At 42.1% G+C, this 22,811-nt stretch overlaps 1 protein-coding gene across 6 annotated transcripts in view; it reads left to right on the forward strand.

The window, feature by feature from the left end:
- The window catches only part of LOC144604083 (E3 ubiquitin-protein ligase HECW1-like), a 316,240-nt gene that overhangs the window by 180,404 nt on the left and 113,025 nt on the right, over nt 1-22,811 (forward strand). For all 6 annotated transcript variants that reach the window (XM_078418197.1, XM_078418215.1, XM_078418186.1 and 3 more), the window contains 3 exons: nt 5,122-5,264; nt 9,373-9,473; nt 15,313-16,668. In XM_078418197.1, coding sequence (XP_078274323.1) covers nt 5,122-5,264; nt 9,373-9,473; nt 15,313-16,668 — 1,600 coding nt within the window. The remainder of the gene's footprint in view (nt 1-5,121; nt 5,265-9,372; nt 9,474-15,312; nt 16,669-22,811) is intronic.

Raw genomic sequence — 22,811 nt, forward strand, 5'->3', positions numbered from 1 at the left:
CACGTCTCTTCACTGATAAGCGTAACTCCAGCTCCGGTGTCGATTTGCATGGGGATAGTCTTTCCCCCCACACACATGTCCACAGTGAAAGGAGTAACTTTCTTCTTCTCACTTTTAGTATGATAAAGACCACACACATCACCTTCCTTAGTCAGTTGGTGGTTTTTTGCCGTTTTTCTGGCTGACTGCTTTTTCTGCTGTTTTTTCCTTCCACTTTGAGCATTTTTCCCACTCGACTTGCACACCCGTGAGAAATGCACTTTTTTCCCGCAGTTGAAACAATCCACCTGTTTCGCTGGACAGTTGTTCGGGTCAGCGTGGGGAGAGCCACCACAACGATAACACGAAGATCCTCTTATGGTTCCCCGCTTGGGATGACCGCTGTGAGGCCCCCTTGATTTCGTGATTATATTTATCGCTTCGCTGGGCTTTTGTTTCCCGTCACGGAGATCAGCCGTGTTGCGGTCTGCCGTCTCCATAGCGGTGGCGATACCGAGTGCCTTGTCAAAATCCAACGTGGCTTCTGACAATAATCAACGCTGAATGCGGTCATCATCAATCCCACACACCAAACGATCACGTAATATTTCATTGAGATTCGAACCATAAGCCGAATGTTCAGCGAGGTGACATAACTCGGCCACATAATCAGCGACTGACTCACCCGGTTGATGATGACGAGAGTTGAATTTGTAATGCTGGACGATGACTGATGGTTTCGGGACCTTGTGATTCGTGACAGTTCAACAGTTCAACAGTTCAACAGTTCAACAGTTCAACAGTTCAACAGTTCAGAGCTTTATTTGTCATTCGGTACCAAGGTACCGAACGAAACTACATAGCAGTCACACACAAAAAAGAACACAAGACTCATGACCCCAACACAAACGTCCATCACAGTGACTCCAAACACCCCCTCACTGTGATGGAGGCAACAAAACTTCCACTCTCTTCCCCACGCCCACGGACAGACAGTTCGTCCCCGACCGACCCGCACAGTCCCCGCAAGGGGATGGAAGTCCCCGCGGCCGAGCCGCACCGGGCGCTGAAACGTTTCGCGGCCGAACTGGGCGGTGGAAGGCCCCGTGACCGAGCCGTGCGCAGCTAAGTCCCGCAGCCGAGCCGCGATGTTAGGCCCCGCGGCCGAGCCGCACCGGGCGATGGAAGGCCCCACGGCCAAGCCGCACCGGGCGATGTTAAGTCCAGCGGCCGAGCCGCACCAGCGATGAAAAGTCCCGCGGCCGAGCTGCGCCGGGCGATGTTAGGCCCCGCGGCCCGGGCACTGTTAAGTCCAGCGGCCGAGCCGCACCAGCGATGTTAGGCCCCGCGGCCAAGCCGCACCGGGCACTGTTAAGTCCAGCGGCCGAGCCGCACCAGCGATGTTAGGCCCCGCGGCCGAGCCGCACCGGGCGATGGAAGGCCCCACGGTCAAGCCGCACCGGGCGATGTTAGGCCCCGCGGCTGAGCCGCACCCCGCGCCGTGAGGAAGAGACCTAAAAGAGAAAGGTTTCACCCACCCACACACACCACCACCACCCCCCCCACCCCCCACACATACACAACCAAAAAAAAAACAAACCCATCCCAATACCGACACACAACCAAAAAAAAAAGGAAAAAAGACGAACAGACTGCTAGCGAGCCGCAGCCGTTAGGCGCCGCCACTTCCGCAAAAGAAGTTGACACAATCTCAGAATATTCGACTTGCCCAGGTTTCTGTGGAGCAAGAAAACTCGAGATGAGTCTGTACGTTGGTCCACCACACACGGAAAGCAAGATGGCCCTCTTCTTTCCCGCATCTGTAATGTCGTTGGCTAGGAAGTAATGTTCAATGCGCTCGGCGTACTGCACCCAGTCGCCCTGTGCAACATCAAATTCCCCTATTGAGCCAAAAATAGCCATGGTAGCCACAACAGCAAGTCACCAGGCGAAACTTCAAAACAAGTTTATCCTCGTCGCCAATTAATGATACGTTCTACTCAGTGTCATTCTCAAAAGCACGCATTAAGTTGGAGACCAAAACAGGACACGTCTGGACACGAGATCACCATTTTAACTCTCTCTGTGTATTTTCGCAATGCGCAGGCAGCTTTACCATATTGTTGCATGTATACATCACATAGCAGCTTTACCATATTGTTGCATGTATACATCACACACTGGGAACAATTTATATTTATTGAAAGCCAATTGACCTACAAACCTATGTCTTTGGTGTGTGTGAGGAAACCGAAGAAAACCCATGGGGAGAACGTACAAACTCCGTACCGACTGCACCCGTAGTCAGGATGGAACCCAGGTTTCTGGCTCTGAAAGTGCTGTAAGGCAGCAACTCTACCGCTGCGCCACCACAGTGCCCTTGCACTGTGACAATAATAAATCAATACCAACTTTCTCCATTTTTACAAGGAATTCGAATAAATATATGAAGGAAAATAAATTTGTTCCGCAATCAGGATTGTTCTGCAAATAGCTGTGATGGATACAGTGGACAGAATGGCCTACGCCTCTGTGAAGTGATAATTAATTCTACCTTTGAAACTTAGACAAACCATTAGGAATATGTTCCATGGCCTCCCTCGCTTCTACCTGCTCAGTCCTTTCCCACACATCATGGCAGGAGGGGAATATTGGGGTTTTAGTACCTTTATTCCTGTAAAGAAAGCATTTGGAGCTTCATGTCTATGTTTTTTGAAAGAGCAATCCAGTTTGTTTCATGCATCTGCCCAGAATTGCTCATATTTCAGCTGTTGGTTGACTAATGATCTTAAAATGTTTAGTATAAATTCTTTGGTTTTCTTCTCCATGCTGCACATGTTGCTGTTTTTTTTAACAATATGAGTTGTGTGTCTATTTGCTTTTAACTGTTAATCTTGAGGGAAGTCAAGAGTAAGTGTGTAAATGTTTTACTGCGTATGTGGTCGCACAAGGAATCCAGCAGGAAGATTGCCATTTGTAAGTCTGAGGATAATTCAAAACTCTTTGTCCTCTTGATCCCCGTACACTTACACTATCTTACACACACCAGGGATAATTTACAATTTTACCAAAGCCAATTGACCTAAAAACCTGTACATCTTTGGAGTGTGGGAGGAAACCGGAGCACCCGGAGAAAACCCATGCAGGTCATGGGGAGAACGTACCAACAGCACCCATAGTCAGGATCGAACTCGGGCCTCTGGAGCTGTAAGGCTGTAACTCTACCGCTGAGCCACCGTGCCACCCTAAATACGCCTTGCCATGACCGCCTGTTGATGGTCAATGAAGGGGAGACATTGTTATGATCTGCACTGATTGAGGATTGCCGACGAGGAAGTCAAGGATCACTTCACTGAACATCAGTGAACAAACCACAACTTCACAGAACTTTGTGCATTTCAATGCCAATCCCTAGTAAGATGCTGTTTTAATTAAGTTTCTAGAGGAGCAGGGCAACTCATACAGTAATTGCTGATTTCAGTCTTTAACTGAAAGCAGAAGATGCTGACTGATTTATTCTGTAATTACAATGAGTGCAGTTCTGCTTCATTTAATGTAAGATTCATGTCCACCATGCAACATTTTCATACAGAGGGTGATGGGATGGTGGAACGAGCTGCCCGAGAAAGCTGTAAATGTGTATACTAATACAACATTTAAAGGACATTTAGATAGGTACATGAATTAAATGATTTAGAGGAAGATGGACCAAACACAGCCAAACACAGGCAAAATAGTCATCTCGGTTGGCATGGGTGAGTTGGGCCAGAGGGCCTCTTTACCTGCTGTATAACTATGACTCTATCTGTTGTAGTGTCAGACAGCAACATTTCTAAATCTATTCAAATAATATATCAACAGCATACTACTTTATTACTATATTATCTACATTGAAATTTGGAAGTAAACACTCTAGTTATTGGCATCATAGATTGTCCCTGCACTTGCTGCACCACTGTTTTATACAGGAGAGGAATACTAATATTTATTACTGGTTATCTACATATCTAAATGCTGTAATTAAGTTACACAAAATGCTGGAGTAACAGTGGGTCAAGCAGCATCTCTGGAGAATGTCAATAGGCAAAGTTTTTTCAGACAGATTGTAGTGGGGGGAGAAAGCTGGAAGAGATGGTGGCAAGTAATAGGTGGATATCTCACTTGTCCCACCCCCACTTCTCGTCCACCTTTTTCCTCCCTATTACAACCAATCTAAAGAAGGGTCTCGACCTGAAACGTCACTTATCCATGTTCTCCAGAAATGCTGCCTGATCTACAGAGTTACTCCAGCACTTTGTGTGTTTTTTTGTAAACCAGCACCTGCATTTCCTTGTGTTTGTAATTAATTTACACCTTCCCTGTAAGCTCCAGCTTTGTGACATTCTCCACTATACTTTTTTTAATTCTTTGCAACACTGTGTAACCATTGTTTAATAAATCATCAGCACATTTTTGGTATTGTGTCACAAGAAGAAAAGGTGGGATGGGAACCTAGTTTGGATGCATTTAAAGAGCAGATGCTGTTCGATGAGGTAAACATTATATGATTTGTCGAGTCCAGAGGCATTGTTTATGATGGGCTAAAATCAAAACAGAAAATATGGACAATCTCATCAAACCAGACAGCCTCTAAAGAGAGAGAAATAGTTAACATCTCAGATATAGTATCCTTCATCAAAAGCTGTGTAAGGAGGCACTGCAGATGCTGGTTTAAAATAAAGGCAGACACAAAAGACAGGAGCAACTCAATGGGTCAGGCAGCCATCTTTGTAGAAAAGGAATAAGTGATGTTTCGGGTCGAGACCCTTCCGAAACATCACCTATTCCTTTTCACCAGAAATGCTGCCTGACCCACTGAGATACTCCAGCCTTTTGTGTCTGGCTTCATCAAAAACTGTTTGTCAGATCCTTTATGCAGTTCTGATAGAGTCTTGGACTTGGAACATCAACTGTTTCCCTTTCCACAGATGCTGCTTGACCTGCAGAATGTTTCCAGCATTTTCTGTTTTTATTTGAGATTTCCAGCATCTGCTGGGTTTTTTTAATTTTCATTTGTGCTGGACTACCTGTAGGATTGTAAGTAGTTTGTAGCTTTGATTTTTTTTTTTCACTCCTCGCTCTCTTTCTCTCTGTGCTCTGCAGAAGCACAGTTTTGTTTCACTCCCCACAGATGTTCTTGAAATCGAGGTCAAGGATAAGTTTGCAAAGAGCCGACCCATTATAAAGCGCTTTCTAGGAAAGCTGTCAATGCCCGTACAGAGATTACTGGAAAGGCATGCAATCGGGTAAGTCTTTATAAATTGTCTCCGTGACAATAGAATCGTTTATCTTGACTGGAAGAATATATTGTCATATTACATGTTGAAAGATATTGGTTGTGCATGATACAAAGCTAATTTAATGTGGGCATTTATCTGATTAATTGCTGATTTTAATAAAAGCTGAATCAAGGTCAGAAATAAAACAGGTAATGCTAGAAATGTGTGGTGTAAATCAATATCCTGGTGCTTCAGATGTTAGGCTGATCTGTCTTACTCTTCCAGTTTCATTTTGTTATGTTCTTGGATAAGCACAAGATGCTGATCAAAATACATGCTGTACAATTTTGCCAAAGTCTGGTCAAATCCTACCTTTTCTGTATTCTGATGCTTCTGCAAAATCTTGTATTTTTAACTGGAGAAGTGAAGACTCACACAGCAGCATCTTCAGTCACCCAAAGTCCATGAAACTCTAGGATAGCAGATTCTCTTTGCTGAAAGGCAGAGGTGAACCAATGAGGCTGCTATGAAAAGCCTGTGGATTTTATGGCCATCTTTTTTCTGATATTGGCCCAGAAGCCACCAAGCTCATTTATCTAACTTGGCATACTGAGTTCACCTGCTAAACCTTAGTCACTATAAAATAAACATTGGGATAGCTGTGCCATGGTTTATGTCTCATTCAAAGATGGCACTTACAAGTGTGCAGCAATCCCTCAGCAATCCCTTGGATCATCAGTCCGGATATTTTGTTCAATCTCTTTTGAAGTAATCAAACTCTGTGCTTTCTAATTCAGACAAGGACCCTACCAATTCAATCACAGCTAACACTTGCCACATCCAAGAGGTACATGCCAACTAGAACCCTTGTGTTTTTGACTAATTGACCTTTGTAGAAATGCCTGTAAGAAAAGCAAGTGATGCTCAAAGCCATCAGATGAAGGGCTACCTAGAGACAACACAATACCTAAATAAGCCACATTCATTTGGCTAAATAATCAGTCTTAAATATGCTAATTTCCTGGCGCAGAAAATGAAGTCTGGGGCAGATCATATCGAGCCATGAGGCTGGTTTGAGGGCCTTGAGTGGCCTATCCTGCTCCTATTTTCTTATGTTCTTTAAAAACAATATGTACACAGGTGTTTATTTGAAATTGTAAATTTATGGAGAAGTGAAAGTATTTTGATGATGGTAGTGATTGTTATTCCCCCTGCAGTGGCAGTAGGATTTGGTGATATAATTTACCATTCCTCTGTGAATAATCTCAATAATCACTTGATGTGTTTGGAGCTAACACAGGGCTGACAGTAAGAGATGTCAGCAAATACCTGGGTGGCAGAGTTGATAAAATTACCAACCAAGAGAGTGCAGCCACTTTAGGGTGAAATAGCGTTTCTCTCATTAATTGAAAAGCTTCGGACTGCACTTTGAATATTCAGTCAATGATGATGTATAAATTGGCAGGCAGCCCTCTGGTGGCGAAAGATAGAATTCCATATAAATATTCAGAACTCCAGGGAGGTTGGTTTTTCTTATTGTATTCTTTAAAAAAAAAAAAAAATTAACATTTTTAATTTTATAAATCAATTAATTTATTGTATTAAGTATTGCTTCATTGTCTAACTTTGGATTAAAGAAAGGAAGAAAGCTTATGGACGTTTCACAAAAACTTCATTAAAAATAGGGAAAAAGATTCTTGCATTTGCATAGAGCTGGTCACATCCTCAAAACACTTCATAATCAAATTTTTGTTTGTCCTGCACCTTGTCCAGCAGCAGTGCCCTTTTTAAAAATACCACCTCGGGAATTAGATAAATATCTGGCCAGCTTTGAATTTCTTGCTGGTGTTGTTTGAGGGACAAATGATAGCCAGTGTTTCATAAAATCAACTTGTACCTCAAACACAGAGGTCTTCCACATTATCCTGAGAAGACGCCACAGTGTAACATCTCACCAGACAGATGGCACCCATGTTAATGCAGTACTTCCACAGTACTGCTCTGATATACTCATCCAGACAATATGCTGGTATCCTAGGGGAAGGTTTGCTCCCCAGACATTGACTCTAGCAAATGTGCCAAGTGTGAGTTCTAAGCAAACAATGTACTAGAATCTTTTCTTTATAAAATACTGAACCAGGCAGATGTATTGAAGGTACATTTATCTGAGGAAAGTGACTGGAAATCAGAACTATGCAAAAGTCAAGTATCAGATTCTTGTACGACAATGGCAAGAAATTGCCAATTGAGAAGGAACTAAGGAGATTGGAATAACATTCTGAAAGGATTGCAATAATGAATAAACTAAACCACTTGAACAACAGATTTAACCTGAAACTAGGTGAAACAAACCAACCAATACAAACCAAAATTATAAAAATTAAAGGGGAGATACGAAAAGGGAATCTAAAATGCATTTGATAGATTGGACATAACTTACCATACAGTAATCGTAAATTCATAAGATCATAAGTGATAGGAGATGAATTAGGCCCATCAGGTCTACTCCACCATTCAATAATGGCTGCTCTTTCTCTCCCTCCTAACCCCATTCTCCTGCCTTCTCCCCATAACCTCTGACACCCATACTAATCAAGAATCTATCAATCTCTGCCTTAACTATAATGCATAAATACCACAAAAGTCGCAATGTGGAAACACAAGGCCTATCTAGATTTAAGCTCCATAACACCGTGCTCTGTGTAGAAAACATAGAACATAGAAAAATAGGTCCAGGAGTAGCCAGCACCGCCAATCATGGCTGATCAACTAACATCAGTACCCAGTTCCTGCTTTTCCCCCCATATCCCTTGATTCCTTTAGCCCTAAGAGCTAAATCTAACTCTCTTTTGAAAACATCCAGTGAATTGGCCTCCACTGCCTTCTGTGACAGAGAATTCCCCAAATTCACAACTCTCTGGGTGAAAACGTTTTTCCTTGTAGATCTAATACAATTGTCTAATAATTGTCATAAATTCTGTTTTGCAATTAGGTGAGGATGGAGTTTAGAAATAAAGTATTCGGGAAAGATTGAGTGATGCAATGACCTACTGTGTATTCATTATATATACACCACCGATTGTCTGACACCTCCTTTAATTAGGACACGACCCTGGTTGCCCATGCAAGAAATTCAAGTTTCACTGTAAAATTAATTTACATTTAATATTTGTTTTATTCAAGTTTCTAGTCGTCCATGGTGCTTTACAGACACAGGAGGGGTATAATTAGTGGGTCAGAGGTTTATTATATCATTGTTATGTGACCTCGTTTAGACAAGCAAAACCAATAATCTGGCAAGGATAATCTGGAACCAAGAGTGCCAGAAAATCATTGGTGGATCTGTATTTAAAGTTAATAGACAATAGACAATAGACAATAGGTGCAGGAGGAGGCCATCTAGTAAAAAGTGAACCAATGCCAGGTGTCTACTACAAGTTATTGTTTAATAAGTTGAAAACCTTCCAGTTATTAAATTTAGAGCAATTTGTTTAGTAACTCAAGTAGTCTATCTGTTATATGTAGGGTTGCCCTTTTGCTCTGTAGGGACATGCTCTGCTAATAAACAGAACACTTAAATTATGTTAATATAACTTCTTTGTAAGGAAAATCAGGCAGTACAGGGAATATTTCAGGTCAACTAGCCTGGTAGCCAACACAGCCTGTTGTGTAGTAGAAGCTTTTCCACAGCAATTATGCCACACAGCTTCATTATTCAAATATTAATGACTGCTCATATTTAAAAATCATCTGAATCAAACTCTTTGCATTTGATTCCTTCCCATTATTTACCACCACTGTGCTTCTTTGTTGCTTCATTCCTATGAGCCCTGGTTACAAAGATTGCTTTATAGTCTCATGTCATTAAAACTGCTAAACTTTTACACACAAATTTTGATTTGTGACTAGGCTGTAGATTTTTAAAATCATTTTGAAACGTTACCACACTGTATCTGTAAAGTCTAAAGTAAAGTCTGATCTCCCCACAGCTACAAATAACAGTCAATCAACATGAATGTACTGCATTTTTCTCTGCATTCTTTTGATTGATAATCTCTGTCCTAGTTTCAAACTGCAAATTGTGTTTTATGATTCACGTGGGGAGAGTTCTTTAATCCTGTTTGTTTCCTTTCAGGGACAGGGTGGTGAGCTACACGCTGGGTCGCAGACTGCCGACAGACCATGTCAGTGGACAGCTGCAGTTCCGATTTGAAATAACATCTTCAATCCACCAAGGTTGTTCGCTTTTCAACACATCAAATCCAAAAGCATCTTCTGATGCCAGTGATTTAACTAATTTTCACAGGATATGGTTGAAACTTATGACAAGCAATTCAGTTACTTGCGAAGGAATGAGATTAGATTTAAATTAGTTTAAATTCTATGAAAACAAAAACAGCAGCAGTTTTTGACCAAAGTCTGTGCTAAACACCCCTTCACATCAATTTTCTTATTGAAATAAAATGGAAAAAATTCCAGGACATCTTCTCAGGAATCAGGGAATTAGCTGAGATCATTACAGTGGCCATTTGATAGAATGAGTTGGGTAATCTGTGATACTGCTTGGTGGTGGTGGGGCCTCAGTGCTTTGTCTGTTCGGTGCATTTTTATTACATAAAATAGGACAGAAGTGTTTCTCATTTGCACTAGGGTGATTGCTGAATGACTGATCAATATCTGATGTCCTCTACCTGAATGTAGTAGCTGCTACTGAATGCATCCAGTATTATTTCAAAATATTCAACAGCGCAATATTTTAATTCACAAGTGATCTAATATCAAGTGGCATTTGTATTTGCTCATTTACTGAATGTGGGCGTCAGTGGCAATGGCAGCATTTTTGCCCATTTCTGTTTGCCCCTGAACTGCGCCCAGTTAAAATTCAATCGTGTAAATCAAACTTAATGATAGGTGATTTCCTTTCCTGAAAGAACTTGATAAGCAAGGTGATTTTATGTTAGTTTATGATAGTTTCCTGGTTAAAATCACTGATGCTTTCCTTATTCCAATCTGTCCATTATATACTAAAGGTTGACATATTAATTTTAAAGGTTACTGGGATAACTCTGAAATGATCCAGAACCACATGAGCATAATGGTTCTTGCTCTGCTACCCTCTAAATTGGTATTCATATTGGATTTCAGGAGTTAATGAGCTAGTTAATGACTAATGAGCTAGTGCCACTTTACTACCTTCCTTTAGTGTGCAATATTAGAGCACACGGTACAGTGCATTCAGAAAGTATTCAGACCCCTTCACTTTTTCCACATTTTGCTACGTTACAGCCTTATTTTAAAATGGATTTGATTCTTTTTTTTTTATCATCAATCTCCACACAATACCCCATAATAAAAAAACGAAAACAGGTGTTTAGAAATTTTTGCAACATAATTAAAAAGAAATAACTGAAATATCACATTTACGTAAGTATTCAGACACTTTACTCAGTACTTTGTTAAGGCACCACAGCAATTACAGCCTCAAATCTTCTTGGGTATGCTGCAAAAAGCTTGGCACACCTGCATTTGGGTAATTTCTCCCATTCTTCTCTGCAGATCCTCTCAAGCTCTGTCAGGTTGGATGGGGAGCGTAGATGCACAGCTATTTTCAGGTCCCTCCAGAGATGTTCGATCAGGTTCAAGTTCAGGCTCCAGCTGGGCCACTCAAGGACATTCACAGACTTGTCACGAAGCCACTCCTGCGTTGTCTTGGCTGTGTGCTTAGGGTCGTTGTCCTGTTGGAAGGTGAACCTCCGCCCCAGTCTGAGGTCCAGAATGCTCTGGAGCATGTTTTCATCAAGGATCTCTCTGTACTTTGCTCCGTTCATCTTTCCCTCGATCCTGACTAGCCTCCCAGTTCTTCACCGTAGGTATGGTATTGGCCAGGTGATGAGTGGTGCCGCTTGGCATTCAGGCCAAAGAGTTCAATCTTGGTTTCATCAGACCAGGTCTCATGGTCTGAGAGTCCTTTAGGTGTTTTTTGTCTTTTGATCACAATATGATAAGTTTTACTCTACAAATTGAGAGGGAGAAGGGAAAATCGGAAGTGTCAGTATTATAGTATAGCAAAGGGGATTACAGAGGCATGAGGCAGGAGCTGGCCAGAATTGACTGGAAGGAGGCCCTAGCAGGGAAGACGGTGGAACAGCAATGGCAGGTATTCCTGGGAATAATGCAGAAGTTGCAGGATCAATTTATCGCAAAGAGCAGGAAAGATTCCAAGGGGAGTAAGAGGCACTCATGGCTGACACAGGGAAGTCAAGGACAGCATAAAAATAAAAGAGAAGAAGTACAACAAAGCAAAGAAGAGTGGGAAGCTAGAGGATTGGGACTCTTTTAAAGAGCAACAGAAGATGACTAAGAAGGCAATACGGAGAGAAAAGATGAGGTACGACGGTAAACTAGCCAATAATATAAAGTAGGATATTAAAAGCTTTTTTAAGTATGTAAAGAGGAAAAAAATAGTCAAGGCAAATGTGGGTCCCTTGAAAACAGAAGCGGGGGAATCTATTATGGGGAACAAGGAAATGGCAGACGAGTTGAACCGGTACTTTGGATCTGTCTTCACTAAGGAAGATACAAGCAATCTCCCAGATGTTCTAGTGGCCAGAGATCCTAGGGTGATGGAGGAACTGAAGGAAATCCACATTAGGCAGGAAATGGTGTTGGGTAGACTGATGGGACTGAAGGCTGATAAATCCCCAGGGCCTGATGGTCTGCATCCCAGAGTACTTAAGGAGGTGGCGCAGGAAATTATGGTCGCATTGGTGATCATTTTCCAATGTTCTATAGATTCAGGATCAGTTCCTGTGGATTGGAGGGTAGCTAATGTTGTCACACTTTTTAAGAAAGGAGGGAGAGAGAAAACGGGAAATTATAGACCAGTTAGTCTAACATCAGTGGTGGGGAAGATGCTGGAGTCAATTATAAAAGACGAAATTGCGAAGCATTTGGATAGTAGTAACAGGTTCGTTCCGAGTCAGCATGGATTTACGAAGGGGAAATCATGCTTGACTGTTCTTCTGGAATTCTTTGAGGATGTAACTAGGAAAATTGACTGGGGAAAGACGGTGAATGCGGTGTACCTTAACTTTCAGAAAGCCTTTGAGAAGGTTCCACCTAGGAGATTAGTGGGCAAAATTAGAGCACATGGTATTGGAGGTAGGGTACTGACATGGATAGAAAATTGGTTGGCAGACAGAAAGCAAAGAGTGGGGATAAATGGGTCCCTTTCAGAATGGCAGGCAGTAACTAGCGGGGTACCGCAAGGCTCGGTGCTGGGACCGCAGCTATTTACAATATACATTAATGACAGATGAAGGGATTAAAAGTACCATTAGCAAATTTGCAGATGATACAAAGCTGGGTGGTAGTGTGAACTATGAGGAAGATGCTATGAGGTTGCAGGGTGACTTGGACAGGTTGTGTGAGTGTGCGGATGCATGGCAGATGCAGTTTAATGTGGATTAGTGTGAGGTTATCCACTTTGGTGGTAAGAATAGGAAGGCAGAGTATTATCTGAATGGTGTCAAGTCAGGAAAAGGGGACTTACAACGAGATATGGGTGTCCTAGTGCATCAGTCACTGAAAGGAAGCATGCTGGTCCAGTAAGCAGTGAACAAAGCCAATGGAATGTTGGCCTTCATAACAAGAGGAGTTGAGTTCGGAGCAAAGAGGTCCTTCTGCAGTTGTACAGGGCCCTAGTGAGACCACACCTGGAGTACTGTGTGCAGTTTTGGTCTCCAAATTTGAGGAAGGATATTCTTGCTATTGAGGGCGTGCAGCGTAGGTTTACTAGGTTAATTCCCGGAATGGCGGGACTGTCATATGTTGAAAGACTGGAGCGACTAGGCTTGTATACACTGGAATTTAGAAGGATGAGATCTTATCGAAACGTATAAGATTATTAAGGGGTTGGACACGTTAGAGGCAGGAAACATGTTCCCAATGTTGGGGGTATCCAAAAGAAGGGGTCACAGTTTAAGAATAAGGGGTAGGCCATTTAGAACTGAGATGAGGAAAATCTTTTTCAGTCAGAGAGTTGTGAATCTGTGGAATTCTCTGCCTCAGAAGGCAGTGGAGGCCAATTCTCTGAATGCATTCAAGAGAGAGCTAGATAGAGCTCTTAAGGATAGCGGAGTCAGGGGGTATGGGGAGAAGGCAGGAACGGGGTACTGACTGAGAATGATCAGCCATGATCACATTGAATGGCAGTGCTGGCTCGAAGGGCCGAATGGCCTCCTGCTGCACCTATTGTCTATTGTCAAACTGCAAGCGGGCTGTCATGTGCCTTTTACTGAGGAGTGGCTTCCGTCTGGCCACTCTACCATAAAGGCCTGATTAGTGGAGTGCTGCAGATAAAGTTGTCCTTCTGGAAGGTTCTCCCATCTTCACATTGGAACTCTGGAGCTCTGTCAGAGTGACCATCGGGTTCTTGGTCACCTCCCTGACCAAGGCCCTTCTCCCCCGATTGTTCAGTTTGGCCGGGCGGCCAGCTCTATGAAGAGTCCTGCTGGTCTCAAAGTTCTTCCATTTAAGAATGACAGAGGTCACTGTGCTCTTCGGGCCCTGCAATGCTGCAAAAATTGTTTTATACCCTTCCCCAGATCTGTGTCTCGACACAATCCTGTCTCGGAGGTCTACGGACAATTCCTTTGTTTTCATGGCTTGGTTTTTGCTCTGACATGCACTGTCAACTGTGGGACCTTATATAGACAGGTGTGTGCCTTTCCAAGTCATGTACAATTAATTTAATTTACCACTGGTGGACTCCAGTCAAGTTGTAGAAATATCTCAAGGGTAATCAATGGAAACAGGATGAACATTGCTCGTTATAGCAAAGGGTCTGAATACTTATGTAAATGTGATATTTCAGTTATTTCTTTTTAATTACTTACCAGGGGTCACAGTTTAAGAATAATGGTTAGGCCATTTAGGACTGAGATGAGGAAAAACTTCTTCACTCAGAGAGTTGTGAATCTGTGGAATTCTCTGCCACAGAAGGCAGTGGAGGCCAATTCACTGGATATTTTCAAGAAAGAGTTAGATTTAGCTCTTCGGGCTAAAGGAATCAAGGGATATGGGGAAAAAGCAGGAATGGGGTACTGATTTTAGATGATCACCCATGATTATATTGAATGGTGGTGCTGGCTCGAAGGGCCGAATGGCCTACTCCTGCACCTATTTTTCCATGTTCTATGTTTTCTACACAGAGCACGGTGTTATGGAGCTTAAATCTAGATAGGCCTTGTGTTTCCACATTGCGACTTTTGTGGTATTTATGCATTATAGTTAAGGCAGAGATTGATAGATTCTTGATTAGTATGGGTGTCAGAGGTTATGGGGAGAAGGCAGGAGAATGGGGTTAGGAGGGAGAGAAAGAGCAGCCATTATTGAATGGTGGAGTAGACCTGATGGGCCTAATTCATCTCCTATCACTTATGATCTTATGAATTTTCTATGTTTCTGGGAATAAGAAGCATTTATGTTGATCCGTGTGTCACGACAGGCATATTCATGCCCAAGGAGACACAAGAGATGGCAAGTGCTGGATCCTTAAGCTAAATACAAATGGATGGAGGAACTCCATTGGCCAGACATCATCTGCGGAGGGAAATGGACAATCGCCATTCCGGGTTGGGACTCCTTTACAGGCTTATTTGAAATATCCTGGGCCATTCCCAAAATGGGAACCACATTCCATGCATTTGTAATAGTAATGGACAAACTGAGTGGGCTACAACCAGCAATAGACAACAGACAACAGAAGCCTGTCACCTGAAGTGGACAGGTGATGCTGCCTGTGCAGTAACAGGCCTGCCTAATAGTCATATGAGATGAACTCGAGCTTTCGTGGAGCTACTGAGATTTTTAACTGCTCTCTGGATGTTTTGGGGCAAATAACATGAGAGCAGTTGAAAATTACCTTTCCTCTTTTAAGATTCTTATTAACCTGTATGTATTTCCATCATTTATTGCTTTTAAAAGAAGCTTAAATATATGAGCTTGGTGCAGAACAGACTATAATTGGGTGCTTTCATTTTTCTCTTTTTTAAAAAATGTGAACACATTGTAGATGATGAAGATATCTCAACCAGTACTGAGGCAGGATCAGCTGAACAGGAAAATCCGACGACGGACGTGATGGAGCAGGCCTGCTGTGAGTCCCAGAGTGTTGGGGGTACAGAGGTTGAGCCGTTGAATGTTAGTGAAGAGACTGTGAATGGTGTGGACTTGAGTAGCCCAGCTAACAGTACGAATGCTGTGAGTGTGAGTGAACCGTCATCAGTTGGTGAATTGGAACACCCGGTCATTGAAAACGGGAACGGTGATGATGGCAACAGTAAAGAGAATAATTTACCAGCAAGCGTATCGGATCCCGGGGAGTCCACGCCTGATCCAGCTCAGGAAGCCCTCGCTGATTTACCCCAACCTGAGGTCAGCCCGATCATAGATAGAATCTTAGAGAACGAAGGAACACAGGCGAACGAAGAGGGGCAAGAAGAAGTGTGTTCTGGTCAGTTGATGCCCAAGGTCGAAGACGTCACTGAAGAAATGCGTGAAGTAGATGGGACTGACAACAGTGACGCCTCGTGTCAGCAGGAAGATGGTACATTGAAAGTGAGGAAAGCCGGAAAGAGGAAAGCCAGGCCGTTCTCACTGCCGGTGTCTGAGCTGGAGTCTGTGATCCCCACAGCTTGTGGTTCAGGAGAGCCGGAAACCCCTCGAACCCACTACATTAACCTGCATCGGTTGCTCCACAGTCTGCCATCTGCACAGTTGGATGACGAGGATGCCCAGGGAGAGACCATCCACAGTTTTGTTGCCTTAGAACCACTGGAGAAAGAACCCGAGGAACAAGACATGACATGCAAAATGGATACAGTAGAGCCGGAAACGAGTAGTGACACCAGTGGGCCCAGCAACGCTGGGTGGAGGATGCTGCCTCGCAGTGCCTCCGTTGAACATCTTTCTGAGTTAAATCAAATTCTTGAGAAGGATCAGCAAATAAATCAAAGTGAGACTGCAACAGACACGGCACAGCAGGTCAACAATGAGTGGGACATCTGTGACACACCTTGTTGTAGAACTTCTTGTTATAGCACTTCCTGTTACAGTACATCCTGCTACAGCACTTCCTGCCAAAGTACTTCCTGCTATGACAGTACCCATCACTTTTCCTCCAGCCATACCAGGTTCTCCTCAATTGACAGTGCGCGGCTATCTGAAAGTACAGTTTTCTCTTCACAAGAAGAGGAAGATGAGAGCAGTGCATTTGAGTCAATGCCGGATTCAGGCCATAGCCCTGAGTACTGTGAGAGAATGCAAGCAGACAGCACGGTTCAGTGGCCAGAGGAGCCAGCAGCCCAAGCACTGGAAAGGACGTTGGTCAATGATGAGCCAACTGCGGGACAGAGCAGCAGAATAGAAGGTCAGAGCCATAGACACACATTACTTGTATGTTGGATAGTAGCTTGTAATTTCCTCAACGTTATTATGCCAAATAAATTCACATCTTTAAATAATTAGTTTGCAAATCTTTAAAAATTAGGTATTTTTCATATACTTTCCTCTTCTTTTCATTTTCTTGTCATCAATAATGTAGAAAAAATGTTAGCAGGATGCTGTGTGCTGTGTTTGAAATCTGAGGTAACTGAATGGATTAATTACTGAGCAGTCTGAGCTTGATGTTGTAAATGATAGCTACTTCTGCTCAGAATACAATAAGAAGTGATCCTCTTAATGGTGAATAGAGAAGTGAAGATAAAGCTTGTGATATGAACTCCCTCTACCCTCCTCACACACCCTCCCTAAAGTCCCTGTTCCTCCCCACACATTGTTTTATACTTTGTAATTCTGGCACTATGAATTGGAAAAACCATTATTGATAAATCAAGGATGTTGCATCATTTTCAGCCCATTAAATGAAGAAATATTTTTATTGGACAAAAGTTGATCTCTATTGGGGAATCAGTACCCCGTTCCTGCTTTCGCCCCATACCCCCGTGACTCCGCTATCCTTAAGAGCTCTATCTAGCTCTCTCTTGAATGTATTCAGAGAATTGGCCTCCACTGCCCTCTGAGGCAGAAAATTCCACAGATTCACAACTCTCTGACTGAAAAAGTTTTTCCTCATCTCTGTTCTAAATGGCCCACCCCTTATTCTTAAACTGTGGCCCCTGGTTCTGGACTCCCCCAACATTGGGAACATGTTTCCTGCCTCTAATGTGTCCAACCCCTTAATAATCTTATACGTTTCGATAAGATCCCCTGTCATCCTTCTAAATTCCAGTGTATACAAGCCTAGTCGCTCCAGTCTTTCAACATATGACAGTCCCGCCATTCCGGCCACTGTATCAGGCCCTACAGTGTTTAAAGACTAATAAAGTAGTCCTAGCAAAGTTCTGTACTTTGAGGAGAATTGTGTCCATGTTTTTTCTAGGTTTGAGCAGATATTATACTTCGAGACTGCTCCCAAGCTCTCGAGTGGTAGGGCTGGAAGGGTGGGGGTACAGTTGAGGTGAAGACTTAATGTCTGTGGCTTGAAGAGCCTTCTGCATTAACCTTAATGCACCCTCAATGTCACATTTGGCTTCCTTGAATTCCTCACCCCTTGAGAAAGGTTGTATTCAAGTCTTGGGCTTCCACACAGGTTGTGTATTTTTGAAGAAAATAAAAGCCTAATAAACTCTAACCCACTCTAACTCTAACAAAATGCCACCACAAACTTCCAACATTCAATGCCTTCAAACAAATGCAGATTGTTTCAAAACAGTGCTTCTATACTTATTGATTTGAATGTCATAGAACAGGCTATATTTGCCCTGCATTCTCATGACGTTGAATGTACAAGTAATTTAAATGAAGCTGCAGATTTATACCAACAATATTATTTGGTACCTGATATGTGGAAAATTCTTTGGTTTCTCTTTAGCCACGTCAGAAACTGGAATGTTTGGTATGTCAACCTCGTATCTGATGGAGTACCTAATAAGCAGGATTATCTATGCACCTACGTGTGCCCATTGGTTCCTCAAAGGGTGTTATGTGTCTTATATACCAACTCCCCATGGAATTTTTTTTTAGTTGTCCATGAGAAGTTAACAACATGTCTTTATGGAGGTTCACCTGTAAGATTCAAAGCAGCCTCAGCCCATAATGCAAGATCAGCAATTTTACATTTCTGATCCTCCTGCCATGTGCTTGAACCAGGTGCAAGGCAGCGCTTACAAAGCACAGGTGTGGGACACTCTATGACTCCCTGCATTTACTATTAATCTCAAAGTTCGAAGTCCTTTTGGCAAAATGCATTTTACATCTGAAAATGAAGGACTCACCTTCCAGATTGTGATCTTCACTCACATTCTGAACAGCTCACTTTAAATGGGTTACACTGGCCTGGGTGGGAGTGTGGTGTATATTAACATGTGCAGATGGTTTACAGAAACTTAGAAGTCAGAGGGTTAACCAGCTCATTAATTGAAGCATTTGATTGAAGGGATTAATAGGGACAGCTAAACCAGAGAGTGAGAAAGTATTTCCCCATATTGGGAAATTAAGTCCAGCATTACAATCTAACAAGACCCAGAACTTTCAGGAGTGGCACAGTGTTGCATCAAATTGATCTGCTCCACCAACCTGAGATCAACCCAGACCTCTGGTACTGTCTATGTGCAGTTTACACGTTCTCCCTGTGACCATGGGTTTCCTCCGGATGTTATGGTTTCCTTCCACGTCCCGAAGTCAAGAACTATTTGACCAAAAAGGCCCCTACAGTACGTGGATGATACAATTTGCAGGAATATGGGGAGGATAAGTTAAAGGGAAAATTAATGGGCAAAATGAGATTGCTTTGTGGGCGGCCATTGACTCGATTGTTAAGTGGTCTCCTACTGTGTTCCATGAAAATGTAGTGAAGTTAGGAAATACTTTTACATACAAGATGTTAGGAGAAATTTAGAACTCTTTACAATTAATGCTGGGTCAGATATTTAATGTAAATTTGAGAATGACAGTTTTGGTATATGGAGTTAAGTTGCAGATCATGCTTTGAACTCATTTAATGTTGAATAGGCTTAAAGAGCTGAAGATCCTACTCTTTGTACATTTCAGTTTGGGCCCATAGTGGACCCTTACTTGCAGAGCTTTGCTGACACAGTGAACCAAAGCCACAAGAGAAGCAATCAGAGTTTGGGTTTTGCAGCATGGCACATTCGAGGAGTTGCAGGGGAGAGTGACATCTTTCGCACTTGTGTATGAAATGGAAAGCTTCACTCTTGGATGCCCCGTCTTTCCGTGCAATTAATATTCACTTGAAATGCCAAGTGCAGAAATGAGGTGCCTCCTACAACAGATTTGATGTGCACTTCAGGTCATCTAATGACACTGAATTTTGTAGACATCTACCTGATTCAGTGATGATATGCCTTGGAAGTTAATGGAGTTGCTACAAAGATATTGAAACTCAAGCATCAAACCCCAAAGAAGATTTAAGACTCTGGAAAGGAATATAGCAATGATTTCAAATTTACATCCCTTGAGAAAATGATTTTTACATGATTTATAATATTAGAAATGTAATATAGCTTTGGGTTATTGAGAAATGATCATGGTTGCTGAAAAAATTTCAAGTCTTTCTGTTGGTTGCCTATTTCTGACATGCGTGGTTTATTAGTGTATTTTTTAGGTATGAACTAGTTCTCCTATCGCTTTCAGAAGCTTGTCTATTGCTGGTTTTTGTTTTTCATTTCGTACAATTTCTATTGTTTAGAAAACAGTCATTTATTGCAGCATGTCGGGCAGCATATCTGGAGAAAAGGGATGGGTAAAGGTTTGGGTCTGAACTCTTCTTCAGACTGAAGTTAGAGGGGAGGTAACTGGAGGCAGGAAAAGGACAGAACAAATAAGGCCCGGAAACAAATGAAGAAGTCTAAAGAGGGGTTCCGATCCGAAACGTCACCCAGTTCAGTTCAGTTTAGTTTATTGTCACGTGTACCGAGGTACAGTGAAAAGCTTTTGTTGCAGAAAGACAATACATGATTACAATCGATCCTTGATTATACCCATCCTTTTTCTCCCCCAACCCGCTGAGTTACTCCAGCATTTCGTGTGTATCTTTGGTATAAACCAGCACCTGTCGTTCCTTCCAACACTTATTGTGATCAGTTGTTTTTAATGAAATAAATAGGAAAGACCAGTCACTTTAAATTATCGAGATTGGATGTGTTTGGAACATATCTCATTCTTAGACACAGGAGCTGCAGCAGCTGCTTGAGCATGCTTTTCTGGCTCAGCTGCATATTCTCGGCTTCACAGTTCCCCAACCTTTTCAAACTTACAGCATCAGGATGAAGTTATCTCGTAATATATTATTATCCTGCCTTACTTCCCAATTATTTATCACTGAACATTTTGATTGGGATGAATCGTGTCTAATGTAATAGAAGCACATGGCACACACATCCTCCCCCACCCAACCCTCTGTTCCCCCTGCCACTCGGGAATGATAATAAGATCGGAGACAGAGATAAAGGAAATGGTCTTTAATTGGCAGGATGTAAAATGTGAGTTCCACCGTGGCCTTGGTTTTATATTACTTAAATTATTGATGTGGTTACAGAAAAACATAACAAAAGAAAATCGGCCAAATGTGCCCTCAAGCCTTTCAAATTGATCATGACTGATCTGCCCAAGGCATCAACATCTCTTCTGTGAGAATACCCAATAGCCTTGTATTTCCCCGAGTTTAAAAAATAATTATCTGCCTCCTCTTTAATCTTGCCTCCACAAGAGATTGAGAATTCAAGAGATCCGTCACCTTCTGAGAGAAGAAATTCCCCTGTAACTCAATATTAAATGACCACCTCCTGACCTTATAATCATTTGTGTTGCATACAATTTATGTTAAGGAAACTTGCTTTACAACAGAACTACCTGTACAACACTGGTGATGAACTAGGGAATGCCATTTCCTTTAAGCCTGCAAAATTGGTTATTATATGATTTCAATATAAAAGGAGAGACCACTTAAAAGATACTTTTGACATTGTCAAGCCAAAGCTCTCTTGGATTTAAACAAAATGGGGGAGGGGGGGTATTCGCCTGTTTCCATGTAACCTTTCACATTAATCAGACACCAATAAACCACAGCTGCCACATTAACTGTGCTCATAACATTTGACAAGCAGTTGCTTCTCCTGACACTTGTGCAGTCATAATCTATTAAACAAAGTAACATAAAGCCTTTAGCATTGTCAGCTTGCAGAAACAAAAAGAAACCTAATGTTATTGAAAATACCTCAATTTTTGAAAGAACCGCAGGGGGAAAAAATGGTGTTATTGCAAGTCCAAATCTCTCAAGCCCCTAAATCCCTTTCCCCCCATTATCACAATTGTCTTTATAAGGAAAATTACTGTAACACAAGGTTTCATAAGTGCTAGGAGCAGAATTAGGCCATTCAGCCCATCAAGACTACTCTGCCCATTCAATCATGGCTGATCTATCTTTCCCTCTCAACCCCATTCTCCTGCCTTCTCTTCATTCTCCCTGACACCCTCACTAATCAAGAATTCTTAGAAAGGCAACCAGATTCAGGTTACCTAGATTCAGGTAATTCTACGATAAATACCGTAGAATTTATCTACGATAAAATGAAATCATTTTATCGTAGAATTACCTGAATCTATATTTGCAGGTGACATTAAGTTAGGAGGAATGAAAAGATATGTAGAAAGGAGCATGAAGTCACAGAGGATGTAAATCACATGAGTTGGCAACAGGATGGTAGGTGAGATTTCGAAACGGTGAAGTGTGAGGTGCTCTGATTGGAATATATTCTTTAATAGTAAGAAGGCCAGGAAGTACAGGGGAACAATTAGACAGATATTTCACAGCACAGAAAGACGATTTGACCCATAATGCTCGTGCCAGTTTTATGAAAAGATATTCAGTTTAATCCTTCAATATTTTCCAAAATTATTCCTACCCAAATTTCTATTCTTTTGTGTTTTCAAAATTTGTATGGAATCTATTTTTTTTAATGTCCGTCCACCAAAATCAAAGATCTTTACTATGATGGACACAATCGAAACCTCGTGAATTGCCTTTGGCAAGATCCTTTTCATGCATGGGTCACTCTGGAGCAGCGGCAGACCAAAAGATATTGTATGGCATGGAGGTTTATAACCTTTCAGGTTCATTACTCCTCTACTCCAGCAAGGAGCTGTTCAGATGAGAGGTAAAGCACATGGAACGCATTGTGGTCTTCGCTCGTGGAAGCTGACTTCAATACTCTTTCAGGTCCTGCACACCAAACCTAAGTAGTGTCTCAAAGTGAAGACATTTTCCTGGATGTTATTTCCTCCAATTATTCTCAGCATGTGACATCCAGTTACAGACCTACCCAAACCAATAAGTATGCCCATAATGTGCCATTTTAACCTTTGTTGTTCAAAGATGAACAGTCTTAGTTTTTCTAATCTCCGTACATAACTGAAGTCACTCATCCTCTAGTGATGTCCTGGTAACATCTCTAGGGCCTTAGCTTACTTCTAAAAATATGGTGCTAACAATAG

This window comes from Rhinoraja longicauda, chromosome 2, assembly GCF_053455715.1.
Source record: "Rhinoraja longicauda isolate Sanriku21f chromosome 2, sRhiLon1.1, whole genome shotgun sequence".
NCBI lineage: Eukaryota > Metazoa > Chordata > Chondrichthyes > Rajiformes > Arhynchobatidae > Rhinoraja > Rhinoraja longicauda.